This window comes from Mustelus asterias, chromosome 1 (genome assembly GCF_964213995.1).
Source record: "Mustelus asterias chromosome 1, sMusAst1.hap1.1, whole genome shotgun sequence".
NCBI lineage: Eukaryota > Metazoa > Chordata > Chondrichthyes > Carcharhiniformes > Triakidae > Mustelus > Mustelus asterias.
The window spans coordinates 70,081,495-70,100,418 of record NC_135801.1 but is presented as its reverse complement, the minus strand read 5'-3'; the positions used below and the strand labels follow the sequence as shown (position 1 = coordinate 70,100,418).

At 43.8% G+C, this 18,924-nt stretch overlaps 1 protein-coding gene across 3 annotated transcripts in view; it reads right to left on the bottom strand.

Moving 5' to 3' along the window:
* Positions 1–7,757: 7,757 nt before the first annotated feature.
* alpk1 (alpha-kinase 1) overlaps positions 7,758–18,924 on the bottom strand; it is a 134,395-nt gene continuing 123,228 nt past the window's right edge. The window contains exons 11-14 of one of the 3 annotated variants that reach the window (XM_078213651.1): positions 17,075–17,228; positions 14,940–15,102; positions 13,045–13,231; positions 7,758–10,891 (exon numbers count right to left, since the gene is read on the bottom strand). In XM_078213651.1, coding sequence (XP_078069777.1) covers positions 10,689–10,891; positions 13,045–13,231; positions 14,940–15,102; positions 17,075–17,228 — 707 coding nt within the window. In that variant the 3' untranslated portion in view covers positions 7,758–10,688. Of the gene's footprint in view, positions 10,892–13,044; positions 13,232–14,939; positions 15,103–17,074; positions 17,229–18,924 lie in introns of those variants that run through there. The other 2 variants (XR_013497815.1, XR_013497816.1) reach the window with 2 other exon arrangements.

Genomic DNA, 18,924 nt, shown 5'->3' with positions numbered 1-18,924 from the left:
TTCGGCCCATCAAGTCTGTACTGACTACATCCCACCCTGGTCCTATCCGCATAACTCCACACATTTATCCTGCTAATCCCCCTGACACTAGGGTCAATTTAGCATGGCCAATCGACCTAACCCGCACATCTTCGGACAGTGGGAGGAAACCAGAGCACCCGGAGAAAACCCACGCAGACACGGGAAGAATGTGCAAACTCTACACAGAGAGCGACCCGAGGCCAGAAATGAACATGAGTCCCTGGTGCTGTGAGGCAGCAGGGCTCACCATTGTGCCACTGTGCCGCCGTGCAACCACGATGTTGTTGAATGGCAGAGAGGACTTGAAGGGCCAAATAGCCTATTCCAGCTCTTATTTCAGATGCCGTGGAGTCTGTGCTCAGTGGTGAAGCAAGGTTGCTCATTGCTGAGAGATCTGGTGATCTCTCTGATGAGAATTTCACCTTCGGTGAAGTTTACTGCAATTGATTGCAACATTCTTCACTGGGCTTTCACAGTGTGATGCTGGAACAATATCATCAAGCTGTCCAAGCTGCCAATCACATTAAAGGATTTTCACAGATATTCAAAACAGGAAATGAATAGCACTAAAATGAAATAACTTTTGTTTGTTTTTACAAGGAACAAATTAAAGATTGGATCACACACACGGGGCAAAGGCATAAACTAAAATATTCTGAAAAGATTAATTTAAAAAATGCTTAAAAGATCTACTAATTAATCGTCTGACAGCACTTCTTGATTATAAAATTATTTTTTCAGGGCCTCCACAGCACAGTTGTGTCAGAGTCCTGAGTTGCAGATTACAACATTAGGATTGCTACGTTAATTTGCGTAAGCCTGAAATCCTATAGTTGGTATCGGTTGTGGCAAAATCTGATCCAATATTGTTAAGTTACTCTGGAAAGTTGCCCTCTGACCCCCTCAAGCAATCAAACCCAGCCAAAAGATCACATGGACCAAGTGTTACCTATAAATACATTTGTCTCCTATGTGACGGAACTTCTGCCCCAGTCAATAATCAGTCCAGCTCCCTCTTGAAGGCATGCAGAGAGACAACCCCTGCCACACCAGCCAGTATCCCAGACACTCACAATTTTCTGGGGAAAGAAACACTGCCTAATGTTCAGCCTATTTCAGTCCTTTCAAAGTTTAAACTCATTTCCCCTGCTCCTCCACAATCAATAGAGACACTATCCAGACTGTTAATTATCGTACAGACTTCTAACATGTCTTCTCTAAGTTACACTGCTGTAAAGTACGTAGTCTAAGTTCCTTGGCTCTATCTTAGTAGCTGAGGTTCTTTAATTCCAACTCATTCTTGTAGCTCTCCTCGGAGCCATGAATGGGGAACAGTCATGTTGGCCTTGCCAGTGGAACCAGAGGCCATTGAGGCTCCCTCTACCCGGGGAGTCTGACAGAATGCTGGGATGCCCCTTGGGAAGTGCCAGACTGGCAGTGCAACCCTGGCACCTTGGCAATGCCAGCCTGGCACCTGGGCAATGCCAGGGGTGGGGCACATGGGCAGGGCCTGGGAATGGGTGGGGCCAATGGGGGCAGGGCCAATGGGGGCAGTGCTAGGGGCGGGGGCAATGGGTGTGGGGCTTGTGGGTGAGCGGTGCCTTTGGGAGAAGGGGGGTTTGCTGCCACTCTGCATGTGATCGGTGGGGAGGGATGGGGAACTGCGATCGATGGGACAAGGGGGTCCACGATCAGTCTAGGCGGTGGGAGGGGGTCCACGATTCGTCTGGGCAGCGGGGAGGAAGGTGGCAGGGGGTCGACGGGGGCTGCATCTCAAGCTGCTGGCCCCCACAATTGCGGGGGGTGGGGAGCTGCCTGAGGCTGCCTGCAGTAGCAGGGGCCTGACAGCTCTCTCTCTCTGTCTGTCTGTCAGACCCCTGCTACTGGTAATGTGTATGTGCAGCATCAGGGGTTTGCACATGTGCACTACCTCACTCTACAGGCTGTGTGGTGAGTTAAGCCCTACCCACAGCCTCTCTGGCCAGAAACAGATTAAACTTAAATTTTGCAGACAGAGTGCATGAGATTGGGCCTGAAATTTCACCCACAAAAATGGGTCTGGAACTCTCCCAGTTTCATGCCCGCCCGACACTTCGAAAAAATCTCGCAAAATTCCGCCCATGAAGCGAGATTCCAAGTTTAAGTCAGTCCCTGACACTATTCAAGATACAGACAAAGGAACTCTCAGAGTACCTGACCATGTCTTAAAGTGATCTTTATCTGGATGTAGATATATTTAAAAGGTGCCCATTAGGCCCATGGAAAAAGAAGCTTAAATTTTAAAAAATCTCAATAGCCCATAAACGAGTGCAATTCGTGGAAACCTGTGATGCTGTTAAATTCAACCTGGGGGCAGGGCTCAGTTTCGTGGGTTTGGCCGTCTCTCTGGGCATTGCTTTGTAAACCAGCCCAAAGATCGTGCAAACTCGATTTGCTCTGGGCATAAGTTACACTTGAAATTCCTTGATCACAGGAAAGTTGCACTGGAAAAAAAACAAACTCTATCCCCTTGAGTTTATATTTGATTGAAGTTAGCCATTAAAATAACTTTGATATTAAGGTAAAGCCTGTTTTTAAACTCCGAACCGAGCACCAGCAGTGAACTGATGTAACTGAATATTGACTTGGGAGAGGGCTTTACAAATGGGTACAAAAACAAGTGAGAATAAAGCGAACGTTTCGAGTGAACATTAGTTCTGTTCTCTCTCCACAGATGCTGTTGGACCTGCTGAGATTTTCCATCATTTTCTGTTTTTGTTTCAGATTCCAGCATCTGCTTTCATATTCACCACTGGAACTATTCACTGGCGACCAGAATGGTAAGGTAAAGTAAAGTAAAGTAAAGTTTATTTATTGGTCACCAGTAGGCTTACATTAACACTGCAATGAAATTACTGTGAAATTCCCCTAGTCGCAACACTCCGGCGCCTGTTCAGGACAATGCACCCAACCAGCATGTCTTTCAGAATGTGGGAGGAAACCAGAGCACCTGGAGGAAACCCACACAGACACAGGGAGAACATGCAGACTCCACACAGACAGTGACCCAAGCCGGGAATCAAATCCAGATCTCTGGTGCTGTGAGGCAGCAGTGCCAACCACTGTGCCACTGTGTTGCCCGTGACACCATATATGAATTAGTAAATAGTTAGACACTGGTAACCAGCTACAGTTGTGGACATTAGCTGGGACATTAATGGGCTTGACAATCCTGCATTATTCTTTAGATTGCATGGCAGATTTCAGATTTTGTTCAGCAAAGTGTCCAACGCTCACAAAAGAGGAAACAAAATGGGCTGACAGGAGTAGCCCTTGTGATAATCACAGTCAGGAAATTTCCAGGCTACCACACAGCAAGAGCACTCTTATCTGGAAGAAAACTACCCACAATGCGATATCTGAGGCGTGGTTGCCACCCCCTGCTCCTCACTGCAGTTTAAATCCACTACCAAGTTCCACGAACTCACCCATAAACCGTAAGGAACCAATCACACTGAAATATTCACAACACAGCAAATTAGAAAAAAAACACTGATTATTCTTCACTTTAATTTAGATGTTCACAGAGCGAAATAACTCATTATAATTGGATTAACGTAAAAGCTAAACTAAAAATAAACAAACTTTTAAAGCAGACACGGTGACACAGTGGTTAGCACTGCTGACTCACAGTGCCACGGTCCTGGGTTTGAATCCTGGCTTGGGTCACTGTCTGTGTGGAGTTTGCACATTCTCCCCATGTCTGCATGGGTTTCCTCCGGGTGCTCCGGTTTCCTCCTACAGTCCAAAGATGTGTGGGTTAGGTGGATTGGCCATGCGAAATTGCCCCTTAGTGTCAGGGTGGCTAGCTAGGGTAAATGAATGGAGTTATGGGGATAGGGCCTGGATGTGATTGTGGTCGGTGCAGACTGGAAGGGCTGAATGGCCTCCTTCTGCACTGCAGGATTCTATGAAAAATATGATTTTTTTAAGAACCCCTAGCTTGCTAGGTCAGAAAGTAGTAGTTTTGATGTGTAAATGTTGTTTAAAATCTAGATACACCCCGTTCAACAGGTTTAACTTTTTAAAGGGCTTTTCTAGTAAGAGTTATATAGTATAGGTTTGATTGTAATTGAGATTGACTGTCAGGGGAACCTCTCCAGTCAATCTTATGTAACATTATAATAAGCTACACCAGGATTTCTTTTTTTGATTTGATTTATTATTGTCACATGTATTGTGATACAGTGAAAAGTATTGTTTCCTGTGCGATATACAGGCAAAGCATACCATACATAGGGAAGGAGAGGAGAGGGTGTAGAATGTAATGTCACAGTCATAGCCAGGTGTAGAGAAACATCAACTTCATATAAGGTAGGCCCATTCAAAAGTTTGATGGCAGCAGGGAAGAAGCTGTTCTTGAGTCGGTTGGCATGTGATCTCAGACTCTTGTATTTTATTCCCAACAGAAGAAGGTGGAAGAGAGTATGTCCAGGATGCTTGGGGTCCTTGATTATGCTGGCTGCTTTTCCGAGGCAGTGGGAAGTGTAGATAGAGTCAATGGATGGGAGGCTGGTTTGTGTGATGGATTGGGCTACATTCACGACCTTTTGTAGTTTCTTGCAGTCTTGGGCAGAGCAGGAGCCATACCAAGTTGTGATACAACCAAAAAGAATGATTTCTATGGTGCATCCCTAAAAGTTGGTGAGAGTGGTAGCTTACATGTCAAATTTCCTTAGTCTCTTGAGAAAGTAGAGGCATTGCCACAACATTCTGCCTATTTCAGTCAATTAATGAGGTTTCACCGCAATATTCAGAGTTCAGGAATAATGCGCCGAAGAAAAAAATAAAATCATCCAGAAATGGTAGAAATGGGGCTGCAGTGATTAGGGACGAGGTCACTCCCTTTCCCCTTACTGTTTGGTAAGGCAGATTCCAGTGTTCAGCTGATTTGGAGTTTCAATTTCACCCTTTTCCTTGGAAAACGATGGAAACTTTTTCAGAGACACCGAAGCAGAAACGAACTGCGCCTAAAATAGGTCTGGTTTTATTTCTGTCTTTGGTGATGGGGTAATAAAAAGGGGGGCAATGGAGCTATAGCGTGGCCCCCTGCAGCGTCCGTGTGAAATCAACAAGGCTTGTCAGCGTGACCAAGAGGAGATGGAGCAAAAATCGGTCACTTTGAAATCTCCTTGGTAACATTGTAGTAATCGACAGAGCACAATTGTCCCGACCAGTGAGAGCTAACACGAGTCCCAAATCCGGTGGACATACCTAAAGTGAATCCCATGAATATGTATTCAACCAAAGAGCAATTTGTAGAGGAAGCGCTGATGTGGGTGGAAAGTTGTCTGAGGCGGAGATGTGGCCCAGCCCAGACTGCTCTGTGATTGTCTGCACAGAATGTCCATTATAGTCTGCATTTGGCCGCTGGCTTTGCTTGTAGGACTCATTCATGTGCGTGCCGTATGTTATCCGATGAATTACACTTTTTGTTCTTTCCCTTTAAACCTTTCTTAATGTCTGTGTACGCGTGACAGGTATCATTAGCTCAGGCGGATAAAGCGGCTGCAGTGTCGCCGGCTTTCAATTAACCCCAACAACCGTTCAAAAGACAAATGGAAATCTCATTATACACCCCGGCTCCTCGATGGAGCTATTAATGTCATATAGTTTCGGGGATACTAAGCGAGCTGCAAACGGAGTCCTCCCCCTTGAAGCCCAGGCTTGTTTTATACTGAAATTCCTGGTTAAAATACATTTCCAGAAACTTCAAATACATCAAAATATGGGGTTGACAATAAGGCAGGAAATAAAATGGTAACGGTGTCCAGTTTAAAGTGCGTGGGAGAAAAATAAAAAAAAAGAATGATCCTTTCGTTCAGTAGCAGGTGAAATGGCTTTTCCTTTCACAATGGTCAGTGTGCCAAATGCCTTTGGCTGATAGACAGAGTGTGCAATGAGATTGAAAGTGTAATCTGAGCCTGCTCCCAGCTCACCTGGCAGAGCCTGTGTCCTCAAGAAGCTGCCGGCAATCTCTGAAAAGGAGGATTACTCCCTCTGGTAATCCTGCTCAACTGAACCAGCATTTTCTCATTATACAGCTGTGTGCCACCTCCATATTGCACTGTTGAAAATCCATTAAGGATTGATATAGTGTTGTAGGGTGCGTCGTACAATAACCTGAAATTTGGTATGGTGATGGAATAGGCCATCTAAGTGTTGCACACGCAAACCCGTTACCACTATACTACATCAGGTCTGCCAATTTTTCAAGTGATCCAAAGCTATATGATGCAACTACTTGTTAAATAAGGGGAAAAAGGGGTTGATGTGACTGACAACTATTTAATGATACCCACAGACAGATTTTTTTTTATTCATTCGTGGGACATGAGCGTTGCTGGCTGGGGCAGTATTTATTGCCCATCACTAGCTGCCCTTATTCAGAGGGCAATTGAGAGTCAACCACATTGCTATGGCTCTGGAGTAACACATAGGTCAGACCAGGTAAGGATGGCAGATTTCCTTCCCTAAAGGACGTTAGTGAACCAGACGGTTTAGGACAGAGATGAGGAGAAATTTCTTCATCCAGGCAGTGGTCAGCCTATGGAATTCGCTACCGCAGAAAATGATTGAGGCCAAAATATTGAGTGTTTTCAAGAGGCAGTTAAATATAGCACTTGAAATGAAGGGGATCAAAGAATATGAGGGGAAGGTGGGGATCAGGCTATTGAGATGGATGATCAGCCTTGATCATAATGAATGGCAGAGCAAGCTCAAAGGGCTGAATGGCCTCCTCCATTTCCTATTTTCTATGTTTCTATGATCAAGGCAGGAAAAAACCCCAGGCAAAACCGAAGGCAACATCACAACACAGCAACATGCATTGCGGTAAAAATACACAATAGTGGGTGTGAATATTGTAGTTTTAACAAGACCATTGAATGTTCTGGTTTGGAATAAAGCCTGCATGTAGTTATTCCAGTTCATTCTTGCTATTCCACCATGAATTAAGTAACCCATAAGTGCCAGGCAATGACTCCCTCCAATAAGAGAGAATTTAGCCACCTTCCCTTGAAATTCAACAGTACTACCATCACGGAATCCCTCATCAGCGACTTCTGGGGGTTCACTATTGACTTTAACTGGACCAGCCAGATAAATACTGTGGTTACAAGAGCAGGTCTGAATTCTGCAGTGAGTATCCTTGTGACTCCCTACAGCCTGCCAACCACCTTCAAAGTACAAATCAGGGCTGTGGTGGAATACTCTCCACTTGCCTGGATGATTGCAGCTGCAATCATCCAGGCAAAGGAGTTTGATACCATTCAGGATAAGCAGCTTACTTGACCCATTCACCCCTTTATTTATTCACTCCCTCTACATCATGGCTGCAGTGTGTACAATCTACAAGATGAGTTTTAGAAATTTGTCAAGGCTCCTCTAATTGCACCATCCAAACCTGAAACCTCTTCTACCCAGGAACACCTAGGGCAGCAGGCATATGTGAAGAACTCCACCTACAAGTTCCCTTCCAGTCACAACCATCCTGACATGGAAATATATCAACATTCTTTTACTTTCGCTGCATCAAAATCCTGGAACTCATGGCACTGTGGGAATACCTACATCGCATGTACTGTAGCGGTTCAAGAAGGCAGCTCACCACCACCTTTACAAGGGCAATTACGGATAAGCAACAAATGCTGGCTGACACTCAAACCCCATGAATGAAAAACAAAAATGTTAGTGAGTGTATAACTAAATTTAATTGTAAATTTTGGTATAAAAAGACAGTAACCCAAAGATAATCTATGGAAAGGATGTGTATTTATGACAATACACTTACAATGAATGACTTAACTTCAAAACAAAATATTATGTGCATGCTTGCCAGCAATTTTTGTGCTGTGAATGCAATCTCAACATGCATATCCTTCGAACAATGATTTGGTGCTCAACTAATTGTTTAATTCCACAATGAACATACAAAAAAATGTGATGGGTTAAATTGAAACAATCACAAATCATTACCAACACATTCAATTTAATAAATTTCCCTTTTCACTTGAGAGAAACTGTTTGATCTTTGTATAAGGCGAAGACAAATGAATAAGGTGAGATGCAGAGTCAGGTGACAAGTAGCAGAATGGATTGCTAGCTAGCTTTGAGACAGCAGAGAGCGGGAGGTAAAGGTAGTTATTCAGAACGATAGAAGGTGGGAAGTGGTGTTCCACAAGGATCAGTGCTGTTCACAATTTACATTAATGGTTGGAATTTTAGAATCAAAAACCTAATTTCTAAATTTTCAGATGACACCAAACTTGGGGAGGGAGGGGGAAGGGTGGAATCGTCAATACAGAGAAAGATGGGAGGAAATTTCTGGAAGGCATTAATAAATCCATAGAATGGGCAAATAATTGACAAATGAAATTCAACATAGATAAATGTGAGGTTATACATTTTGTTAGGAACAACGGCAAGGTCACTCATTACTTGGAAGGTGCAAGTTGAGGTGAGGTGGGGGAACAAAGGGATTTCAGACTACAAATATACTCTTCGCTAAATTTGTGCCACAAGTTGATAAGGCCATTTAAAAAATCAAAACAAGCACTGGGCTTTGGGTGGGATTTTCCAATCTTGTCCGTGCCCACCCGGCTGCAAGTGAGAATGAAGAACTTAGCATTCCATTAAAACTCCATTCATTTTCAGTGGAACCAGAGAATCCCAGCTGAAAACGAGAACAGAGATTTTGGCTTTTAGTCCTGGAGGGATAGAGTTGAAAAGTAGCGAATGTATGCTAAACCTGTTTCAAACCTTGGTTAGACCACACTTATAGAGCACTGCATGCAAAATGATATAGAAGGCAAAGAGTGAGCATGTGAAGGAAAGTAGTAAACGATCGGGCAAATAAACAAATTAAATTAATCATTGAAGAAAAGAGAATATTTTTGACAGTTACAAGACTCTAAATGTCCTTAGCAATGAATAATTCTACAACTTGAACACCAAAAATCCTTTACCCTTCTCACACATTCCCATTATTGCTTCAACAAGAATGGGGTAAAAGTGGCAGAAAATATGTCAGCAGGTTTCGTCTTGTCCGGGGAATTCCCACATGTTATTTTTTAAGAGCTATAGACTGTGTCTATTCCTTTATAAGGTCAGTGATGTGGCGGAGGCAGGGGAACTTCCAATGCTGGGCATTTCTGTGACCTTATTGGGGTGTGCCCAGTGAGAAGAGACTTATTGATTACTTATATTGAGCAGAGGGGAGATGGGTGAATAGGGCATGGTAGTGAGGCCCACTACCAAAGGTGAGGTGGCTGAGGTGATAAGATGCAGGTGTGGTCAGTGCCTGCACCCCCAAAAGACAGCTAACTGTCTATTTTTGTTTCTCACTTGAACATAAAACACCCTCACCCTAACAAAGGGAGCTGCGGGGCTAAATTGTGTCTTCTATTCAAGGGAGTGGAGCTAACTCCTCATACCCACACCCCCAACTCCACCCCTAAACCTTCAGATTGAGACAGCCAGCGGTTGGCACCCAAAAAGCATATAGAGGCATAGGAGAAGGTGCAAAAAAGATTGACAAGGATGACATCAGAACTGAGAGGTTATCAGGTGAAGTGGATTAGAATAAGGCTGAAGAAAAGAGGAGGTTGAGCGGTGAGCTTATACAATTATGAAGGGGTTTAATAGGGTAGACAAAGAGAAAATGTTCTGCTTTGGAGAATTCAAAACTAGAGTCCGTACCCACAAATAAATCCAATAGGGGATTCAGGAGAAAATTCTTTCTGAGAGTGGATAGAATGTGGAACTTGTTACGACATGGAGGTGAAAATCACAGATGCATTTAAGGGGAATCAAAGAATCATTACAGTGCAGAAGGAGGCCATTCGGCCCATCAAGCCTGCCCCAACAACAATCCCAACCAATCCTATCCCGTAATCCAAGTATTTAGCCTGCTAATCCCTCTGACACTAAGGAGCAATTTAACATGGCCAATCAACCTAACCCGCACATCTTTGAACTATGGGAGGAAATCGGAGTACCTGGAGGAAACCAAGGCAGACATGGGGAGAACGTGCAAACTCCACACAGGCAGTGATCCGAGGCCAGAATTGAACCTGTGTCCCTGGCGCTGTGAGCCAGCATTGTTAACAACTGTGCCACTGTGCTGCCCCTATGATTCCCCTTAAATGCATCTGGGAAACTTGATAACAACATGGAGGAGAAAGAAATGGAAGGACACGCTGACAGAATTGGATGAAGTAGAGTTGGAGAAGTCTTGTGTGGAGCTTAAATAACAGCACAGGCCAGTTGGACCAAATGGCCTGTTTCTATTCTGTAATACCTATGTGCTTCACCAGATGAAGAAGCAGCGCTCCAAAAGCTTGTGCTACCAAATAAATCTGCTGGACTTTAACCTGGTGTTGTGAGACTACTTACTGTGCCTACCCCAGTCCAATGCCGGCAACTCCATATCATCACTTCTAGCTGATGTGATCTCCCTGGGCACTCAAGGTAAATGATCTCCCTAGAGGTTACCAACTTTTGTAATCTGAAAGTAATTGATGGGATGACAAGCCCATGGATTCTCAGGACCAACACTTCTCCAGCAATACAGAAAGATTCTGCCAGAGCTGAATATACTTTTCAAAATCAATTCAAAAGAACTCTGCTCAAAGCACATCTTCCAACTCCTCCCTGACAGGAATTTTCAAAGTAAGGATGCGGCAAATGTCATTACATTCCTTGTGCTGGCAGTTGAGAAAGTATCTGATCCCTTTGTCTGCAAAGTTTGATCCCCCTCGTTTCTTTTTCATTGAATGAATCTGAGGATCAGTTAGATAAATAAGACCTTTTCCATCTCCAGTGACCCAGCCTGTGGAGAAATATAAAGAACGCAGTTAGAAGCATCTTTTTTTTGTTTGAGCAGGAACAAAAATTGGTAAATTCAACCTTTTGTGTGGATCTAATAAATTCGGAAAGAAGAATGAAATCCTGCTTTTTCCTTTTACTACCTGGGAATACAACTTAGAATCATAAAATCATAGAATCCTACAGTGCAGAAGGTGGTCATTCAGCCCATCGAGTCTGCACCGATCACAACCCCACCCAGACCGCATCCCCACGCAGTCCCCCTGACACTAACGGGCAATTTAGCCTGGCCAATCCATCTAACCCGCACATCTTTGGACTATGGGAGGAAACCGGAGCACCTGGAGGAAACCCATGCAGACACGGGGAGAATGTGCAAACTCCGCACAGACAGTGACCCAAGCTGGAAATCGAACCCAGTCTCTGGCATTGTGAGGCAGCAGTGCTAACCACTGTGCCACCATGCCATTCCTAAAATTTTAATTATTGACAAAGCCATGAACTACATTGATCTGAACAGATTATCCTGATTATCTACGCTGATGAAGGGTCATCCAGACTCGAAACATTGGCTCTATTCTCTCTCAGTAAGAAGTCCCACAACATCAGGTTAAAGTCCAACAGGTTTATTTGATAGCAAAAGCCACTATTTGCTACCAAATAAACCTGTTGGACTTTAACCTGGTGTTGTGAGACTTCTTACTGTGTTTACCCTAGTCCAACGCCAGCATCTCCACGTCTATTCTCTCTCCACAGAGGCTGTCAGATCTGCTGAGATTTTCCAGCATTTTCTGTTTTTGTTTCAGATTCCAGCATCTGCAGTATTTTGCTTTTACCCTAAATGCTGTGGCGACATCAAACAATGGTGTGTTGGCCAAACTTTATCTTAAACTGATGACAATCATCCTGTCCAGATTTTCTAATGTGTCTCCGGCTTTCTGTTTCTATTAGTTTTACATATTTATGTGGCCCTTACATGCACGTGCTTTTATATGTTTTACATGTTTCTTGGCCCCTGTTGTAAAATCTCATGCCACTAAACAGATGGACAGTAAAGGTTAACAGCTGCTCCCCCTTGTTGCAAGCAGAGAGTGCAACTGGACATATAAAGGAAACTTTTTAAAAATCTGCTTTCAATGAGTATGGAAACAATAAAAAAAGTTCACTGTTCGAGGAGAATGCTTACAAACTGTCAAAATCCTCTCAATCAGGCATTTTAAAAAAAATCTCAGCATCTCTCGCCCTCTCCCCAGCTTAGCAATGTATCCTCAGGTTCAATGTGAGCAAAGATAAGGAAGATTTGTTAGTGCCTTTTAAAAATAGACCTGGAGTATACCTGAATTTCCATCTCGTGTGTCTTCGTTTCAGCTGCCTCAACTAAGGCCATTGATTCAGAGGTGAGTAAGGGTGGGAAGGGGCGTGAGTATGGGGAGGGGGGGGGGGTGTGAGGGTGGGGAGGCTGATGAATGGGGTGAGTGTGGATAGCTGAGGATGAGAGTAGGGAATGAGGTTTGAAGGTGGGGAGGGGTGAGGATGGAGAGTTGGGAATGAGAGCGGGAATGAGGTTTGATGGTGGAGAGGGCTGAGGATGGAGAGCTGGGAATGAGAGTGGGAATGAGGTTTGAAGGTGGGGAGGGGTGAGGATGGAGAGTTGGGAATGACAGCAGGAATGAGGTTTGAGAGTGGGGAGCAGGAGTGTGAGGGCTGTGAGGAGGTGGGAGAGGAATGAGGGTGGGAAATGGGAGTGAGAGTGGAGGGTTGGTGGGGGGGGGGGGAAGAGTGGGGAACAGGGTTTGAGGATGGTGAGTGGTATTCCCAAATCTGGCAATTCACCCTCAACCCCATGCCAGTGAAAGAAGATGTACCAACCTCTTCAATGGTACAGAGGGAGACCACTTGGGAGTCCTTTTTATAGGAAGCCCTGTGGTCATCACCACTTCTCTAAAAAGCAGCAATGGACTGATTTTCCGCATGTCCACCATGACAGAAGCTCCTCGTGTGGCTGTAACCATCATATAAATAAAGAGGCCACTCCTTGACCCTGTAAATTTTGCGATGGTCTAACTGAGTCTGATCCTGGTATGAGATAGTTGGAATCATTGGCTTGTATATTAAGAGGAGAGCAGTTATTGACTGAGTGACAATGAAATTCTTTACCTTGTAAATCAACGACTATTTCCTCTTGGTTCGAAAACTCATAGGTAAAATGTCCAAATGCAAGTCCATACATAGTTGCTTCGTATTCTTTGCGAACAGTCTTTGTGTTGTTTGTTAATTTTATAAACTTCCCAAGCATGTACGGCTCCACACTTACACAGCCCACAATCTGCTTGTCTTCCAAAAGCTGAGGAAACAGAAGGCATGTATCATATCTTGGAATGAATGATAGGTTCTATTTAGCAGAGGCCCTTTATGTTTGCATGCTTTCATTGAAAACATCAACTTGTCAAGCTTATTAAAAAGTAAACAAAATTTGAATGCAAGTCTTACATTTTTCTCCTTCTTCATTATTAGTCCATTAAGTTTCCAGCACAAGGTGGGACTGATTCATTCCAGCTCAATCTTAGAATGCAACTCGGAAAAGAAACAAATCCACTTTGCTACATAATGTAACAATTTCTCCATATTTTCAAATCCACCTTGTCCTTCTCCAAACTCTGTCTCTTTCCATTTTTTCATTCCCACCTGTTCCATGTTTCCGGCACGGATGTACCTGCATCCCTCTGATAGGCTTATCAAGCTCTTGGCCCTTTTCATAGAATCCTACAGTGCAGAAGGCGGCCGTTTGGTCCATCGAGTCTGCACCGACCTCAATCCCACCCAGGCCCTGTCCCCATAACCCCATGCATTTATTCTAGCTAGACCCCCTGACACTGAGGGGCAATTTAGCATGGTCAATCCACCTAACCCACACATCTTTGGACTGTGGGAGGAAACAGGAGCACCCGGAGGAAACCCATGCAGACATTGGGAGAATGTGCAAACTCCGCACAGAAAGTGAACAAGCCGGGAATCAAACCTGGGTCCCTGGCTCTGTGAGGCAGCAGTGCTAACCACTGTGCCACCCTTTTTCTATTTCATCTCCTACCTCTGTACTCTCCTGTTGCAGACTTCTGTTATAAAAAAGTTACTTCTGTTACCTCCTTTCTTTTCGCTCCACATGTTTCAAAAAGCATTGTATCTGCTCAATCCATATTTCTAAGATTTGCTTTCCTCTCGTCAGAGTTCTTCTGCTCCACAAGATTCTAAGAAACCAAAATTACCTACATTGTGGAATTAAATTTCCGAGAACATGCTGCTGGAAGGGCAAAGTGCCTGTTCCTTTGCACTATGTACATCTCACAACATTGTTGTTCACTCATCAACCTTCCTCAGCACTTGCTCAGAAAATCAACTTTGTAACCAACCAGATCTCCTACAAGATACTTCCTCTGCCTATTTGATGTCAGTACTGGACTATATATTGGAAGCGGAGAGGGTGCAGCATAGATTTACCAGAATTATAACTGGACTCCAAATTATGAGGAGAAATTACACAAACTAGAGTTACACTTCCTGCTATTTAGAAGGTTAAAGGATGATTTGATCACAGTTTTCCAGGTATTAAGGGGAACAGGTAGGGTAGATAGAGAGAATCTGGCCCAATTTTTATGGGACCTTCTTCCTCCGATTCCAGTTCCCATGGTGATATTGCACCAACCAGCCAATTAACAACTGACAGGTGGGGTAGCTGACCACTCAGTCGCCGGAATTGGGCTTTAAGGCGACCTCGCAGTCACCTGACATAGCTGGCGCTATGTTTAAAGGGCCACCATTGCCCAAGCCCAGATGCAAATATCCTTTACTCTAGCATTTCTCCCAGCAACCATCCTCTGGAGGCTCAGGCATGCAAGAATCCTCTGATCAGTGTATCCTCCGGCGCCCAGCCGCACTCACCCCTCCGGCGCCCAGCTGCACTCACCCCTCAAGCATCCAGGTAGTTGAAGTAAAATGTTATCCAGGAAAAAGTGACATGCTGTGACAAATAGTATGAAACATATACTTAGACTTACCAGAAGAACTGAGGCTGGGATATAATATATTTGTGTAGGAACTTGCTGCTCATACAGTCTTTTGTTGAATTCTGTCACATAGTATTGTGCAGTCATCTGTCGTTCGACATCATTGAAGTGGTAAGTGAGCTCTTTTGTTCTTTTGTACTGCTTTCCAACATATCTGAGTGAGTAAGAGCAAAATTGATTAAGCCACCAATTTAATTCTTGTTGTGTATAAGGAGCGCTTCATGGGTCTCACAGAGAGCATATCTTGGGAAAAGGCAGGCACACTGCTTGTCATTTAATACTGCTGGAATTAACTACAAAAATATTGGAATTACCTGTTGACTGAGAAACAAACCCCACCCCACCTTGACAGTATTTTTGTTCTTCTTTATTCCATCTACTCCATATAGCAGGTGACTGCAGAGATTCCTCCCTTCTTTCATGAAGACACTAAGTAGACATACTTAACTATGAACCAAGGCTATGTCCCACAGGGGCATCACAACTCCCCTTTCTGTTCTTATCTGACAATTCACTTACATAGAACATAGAAAGCCACAGCACAAACAGGCCCTTCGGCCCACAAGTTGCGCCGATCATATCCCTACCTCTAGGCCTATCTATAGCCCTCAATCCCATTAAATCCCATGTACTCATCCAGAAGTCTCTTAAAAGACCCCAACGAGTTTGCCTCCACCACCACCGACGTCAGCCGATTCCACTCACCCACCACCCTCTGAGTGAAAAACTTACCCCTGACATCTCCTCTGTACCTACCCCCCAGCACCTTAAACCTGTGTCCTCTCGTAGCAACCATTTCAGCCCTTGGAAATAGCCTCTGAGAGTCTACCCTATCCAGACCTCTCAACATCTTGTAAACATCTATCAGGTCACCTCTCATCCTTCGTCTCTCCAGGGAGAAGAGACCAAGCTCCCTCAACCTATCCTCATAAGGCATGCCCCCCAATCCAGGCAACATCCTTGTAAATCTCCTCTGCACCCTTTCAATGGCTTCAACATCTTTCCTGTAATGAGGTGACCAGAACTGCGCGCAGTACTCCAAGTGGGGTCTAACCAGGGTCCTATAAAGCTGCAGCATTATCTCCCGACTCCTAAACTCAATCCCTCGATTAATGAAGGCTAGTACGCCGTACGCCTTCTTGACCGCATCCTCCACCTGCGAGGCCGATTTAAGAGTCCTATGGACCCGGACCCCAAGGTCCTTCTGATCCTCTACACTGCTAAGAATGGTACCCTTCATATTATACTGCTGCTTCATCCCATTGGATCTGCCAAAATGGATCACTACACACTTATCCGGGTTGAAGTCCATCTGCCACTTCTCCGCCCAGTCTTGCATTCTATCTATGTCTCGCTGCAACTTCTGACATCCCTCCAAACTATCCACAACACCACCTACCTTGGTGTCGTCAGCAAACTTACCAACCCATCCCTCCACTTCCTCATCCAGGTCATTTATGAAAATGACAAACAGCAAGGGTCCCAGAACAGATCCCTGGGGCACTCCACTTATTCCAACAGCTGCAATCAGATAATGACCTGCAGCCCCTGTCGGCCCCTTCATTGAGCTGTGCTAATGAGACAGAGATTATAAACAAACCTACCATTGGTATGTGGGTCTGACCAATTGAGCCATCCAAGGGAGCTGCAATTACTGCAGCAATTAAGAAATGAAAAGGCAGATAAATGCTGGAATTCTCCGGTCTTGCACACCCCGCTACTGTTACCAGTGAGAATGGAGAATTTGGCACTCAGCCAATTCTCCATTTACAGTAGCGGGGCTGGAGAATCCCAGCCATGGGTGAGGTCGGATAATTCTGGCCAGTGATTTAGAATTTATGCAAGGATATGAGAAAAACACCGATTTCTAATTACCATTGCATTGTCATCAGAGAATCAAAATCCTGGAACTACCTCACTAACAAAGTTGTGTGAGTACTTTTATATTGTAGACTGCAGCACTTCAAGAAGGCTCACTACCTTCTTCTCAAGGACAACTAGGGATAGGCATCAAATCCTGGTCTTCTAACCAGCACCAGTAACTCGAGAAGGAATAAAGGAAAAAACAAACAGGCAGCAAGTAAGTTGACAAGTCTGCTATCAGAGGAGATGGGAAACTGAAGTACCTGCCCAATATTTCTTCCTGGTGTAGAAAACGCATCTCCAAAGCAATCCTCTGGGCACCTGTTTTGTCCACAACTAAAGGCTTACCAATATAAACTAGTGTTTCTTGGGCTGTCCAAGTGTTGTTTTTCTTGCTATATTTAAATAGCAGGGCACCTGAAAAAATACATTGTAACCAGATCTTTAATTCCCACAAAATGGATTGCTTGACAAAATTACTATGGGTATGAGAATTTTGCCATCTTAACAAGGGCATAGTTGCACTTCCAAAACACCCAGGCCGAAAGTATCTGAGAATGGTGCCTTTTCCAGATTCCTGGTGATTTACTGGATTTTAGTTCCTTAAGTTTCTCCAAAACATTTTCTTTCTTGATATTAATGACTTTAAGTTACTCACTCGTATTAGTTCCTTGGCACCTTCTATTTCTAGTATGTCATTTATATCTTCTACCGTGAACTCAGGAGGGAGACCTGGCATAACTGGTTCTTTTTTTTATTCGTTCATGGGATATGGGCATTGCTGGCTCGGTCTGCATTTATTGCACATCCCCAATTGCCCTGAACTGAGTGTCTTGCCAGGCCATTCAGAAGGCATTTAAGAGTCAACCACATTGCTGTGAATCTAGAGTCACATGTAAGCCAGACCAGGTAAACTGGCAGATTTCTTTCCCTAAAGGACATTAGTGAACCAGATGAGTTTTTACAAAAATCGACAATGGTTTTATCATTAGACTTTAGTTTCAGATTTTTATTGCGTTCAAATTTCATTTTAAAAAATCTGCCGGATGCATTACCCTGGGTCTCTGAATTACTAGTCCAGTGACAATACCACCAGTCCCCACATGCTGCAGCTGCAACACATTACATGGCCTGCCATCTCTAATGTATTTTATTTAACAAATTAGTGTTTCAAATTTTGAAATGACATTCAACAGTTATTTGTAGTTATACCAAATAGTTTATCTCATTAAACTATAAATTTAATACAGTACTTACATCTCCTTTATCCTAGTTTAAACAAGGTTGCCTGAGTTAAAAGAAATAAACACATAAAATTTACTAACCAATTACCTACTTGAAGTGTTATAACCTCCAAGGTAACAGACCAAGAACTGGAAAGTCGGTTGAGGTTGGATGGATATTTTTCAGCTGGATTGGAGGTGATGGGCTGAATGGCTTCTCTCTGTGCAATATATTTTCTATGCTTCAATGTTTCTACTTTAGGTAGCCCAAAGTAGGGAGGCGATGGCCTAGTTGTATATCGCTAGACTATTAATCTAGAAACTCAGCTAATGTCCTGGCGACCTGGGTTCAAATCCCACCACGGTAGATGGTGGAATTTGAATTCAATAAAATATATCTGGAATTAAGAATCTATAGGTGACCATGAAACCATTGTCGATTGTCGGAAAAACCCATCTGGTTCACTAATGTCCTTTAGGGAAGGAAATCTGGTGTCCTTACCTGGTCTGGCCTACATGTGACTCCAGAGGAGTGTTATTGAGAGTGATGGAGTGTTATTTGAGTAATGGCAATGTGGTTGACTCTCAACTTCCTTCTGAAATGGCCTAGCAAGCCACTCAGTTCAAGAACAACTAGGGATGGGCAATAACTGCTGGCCAATCAGCGATGCCCATGTCCCATGAATGAATAAAAAAAGGTAAGATTTGTGGCACATTCCATCATTATCCACGTGATAACATTGCATATACTCTGAGTGTAATTTTAATTTAACATGCCTAGCTGTTACTGAGACTGATAGGATGTGATCAGCTGCCTGTTTTACACCCAGTCTGATTTTATCTTCCTTACAATCATTGGAAAATATAACTGGGTGAGATGTGACGTGGTT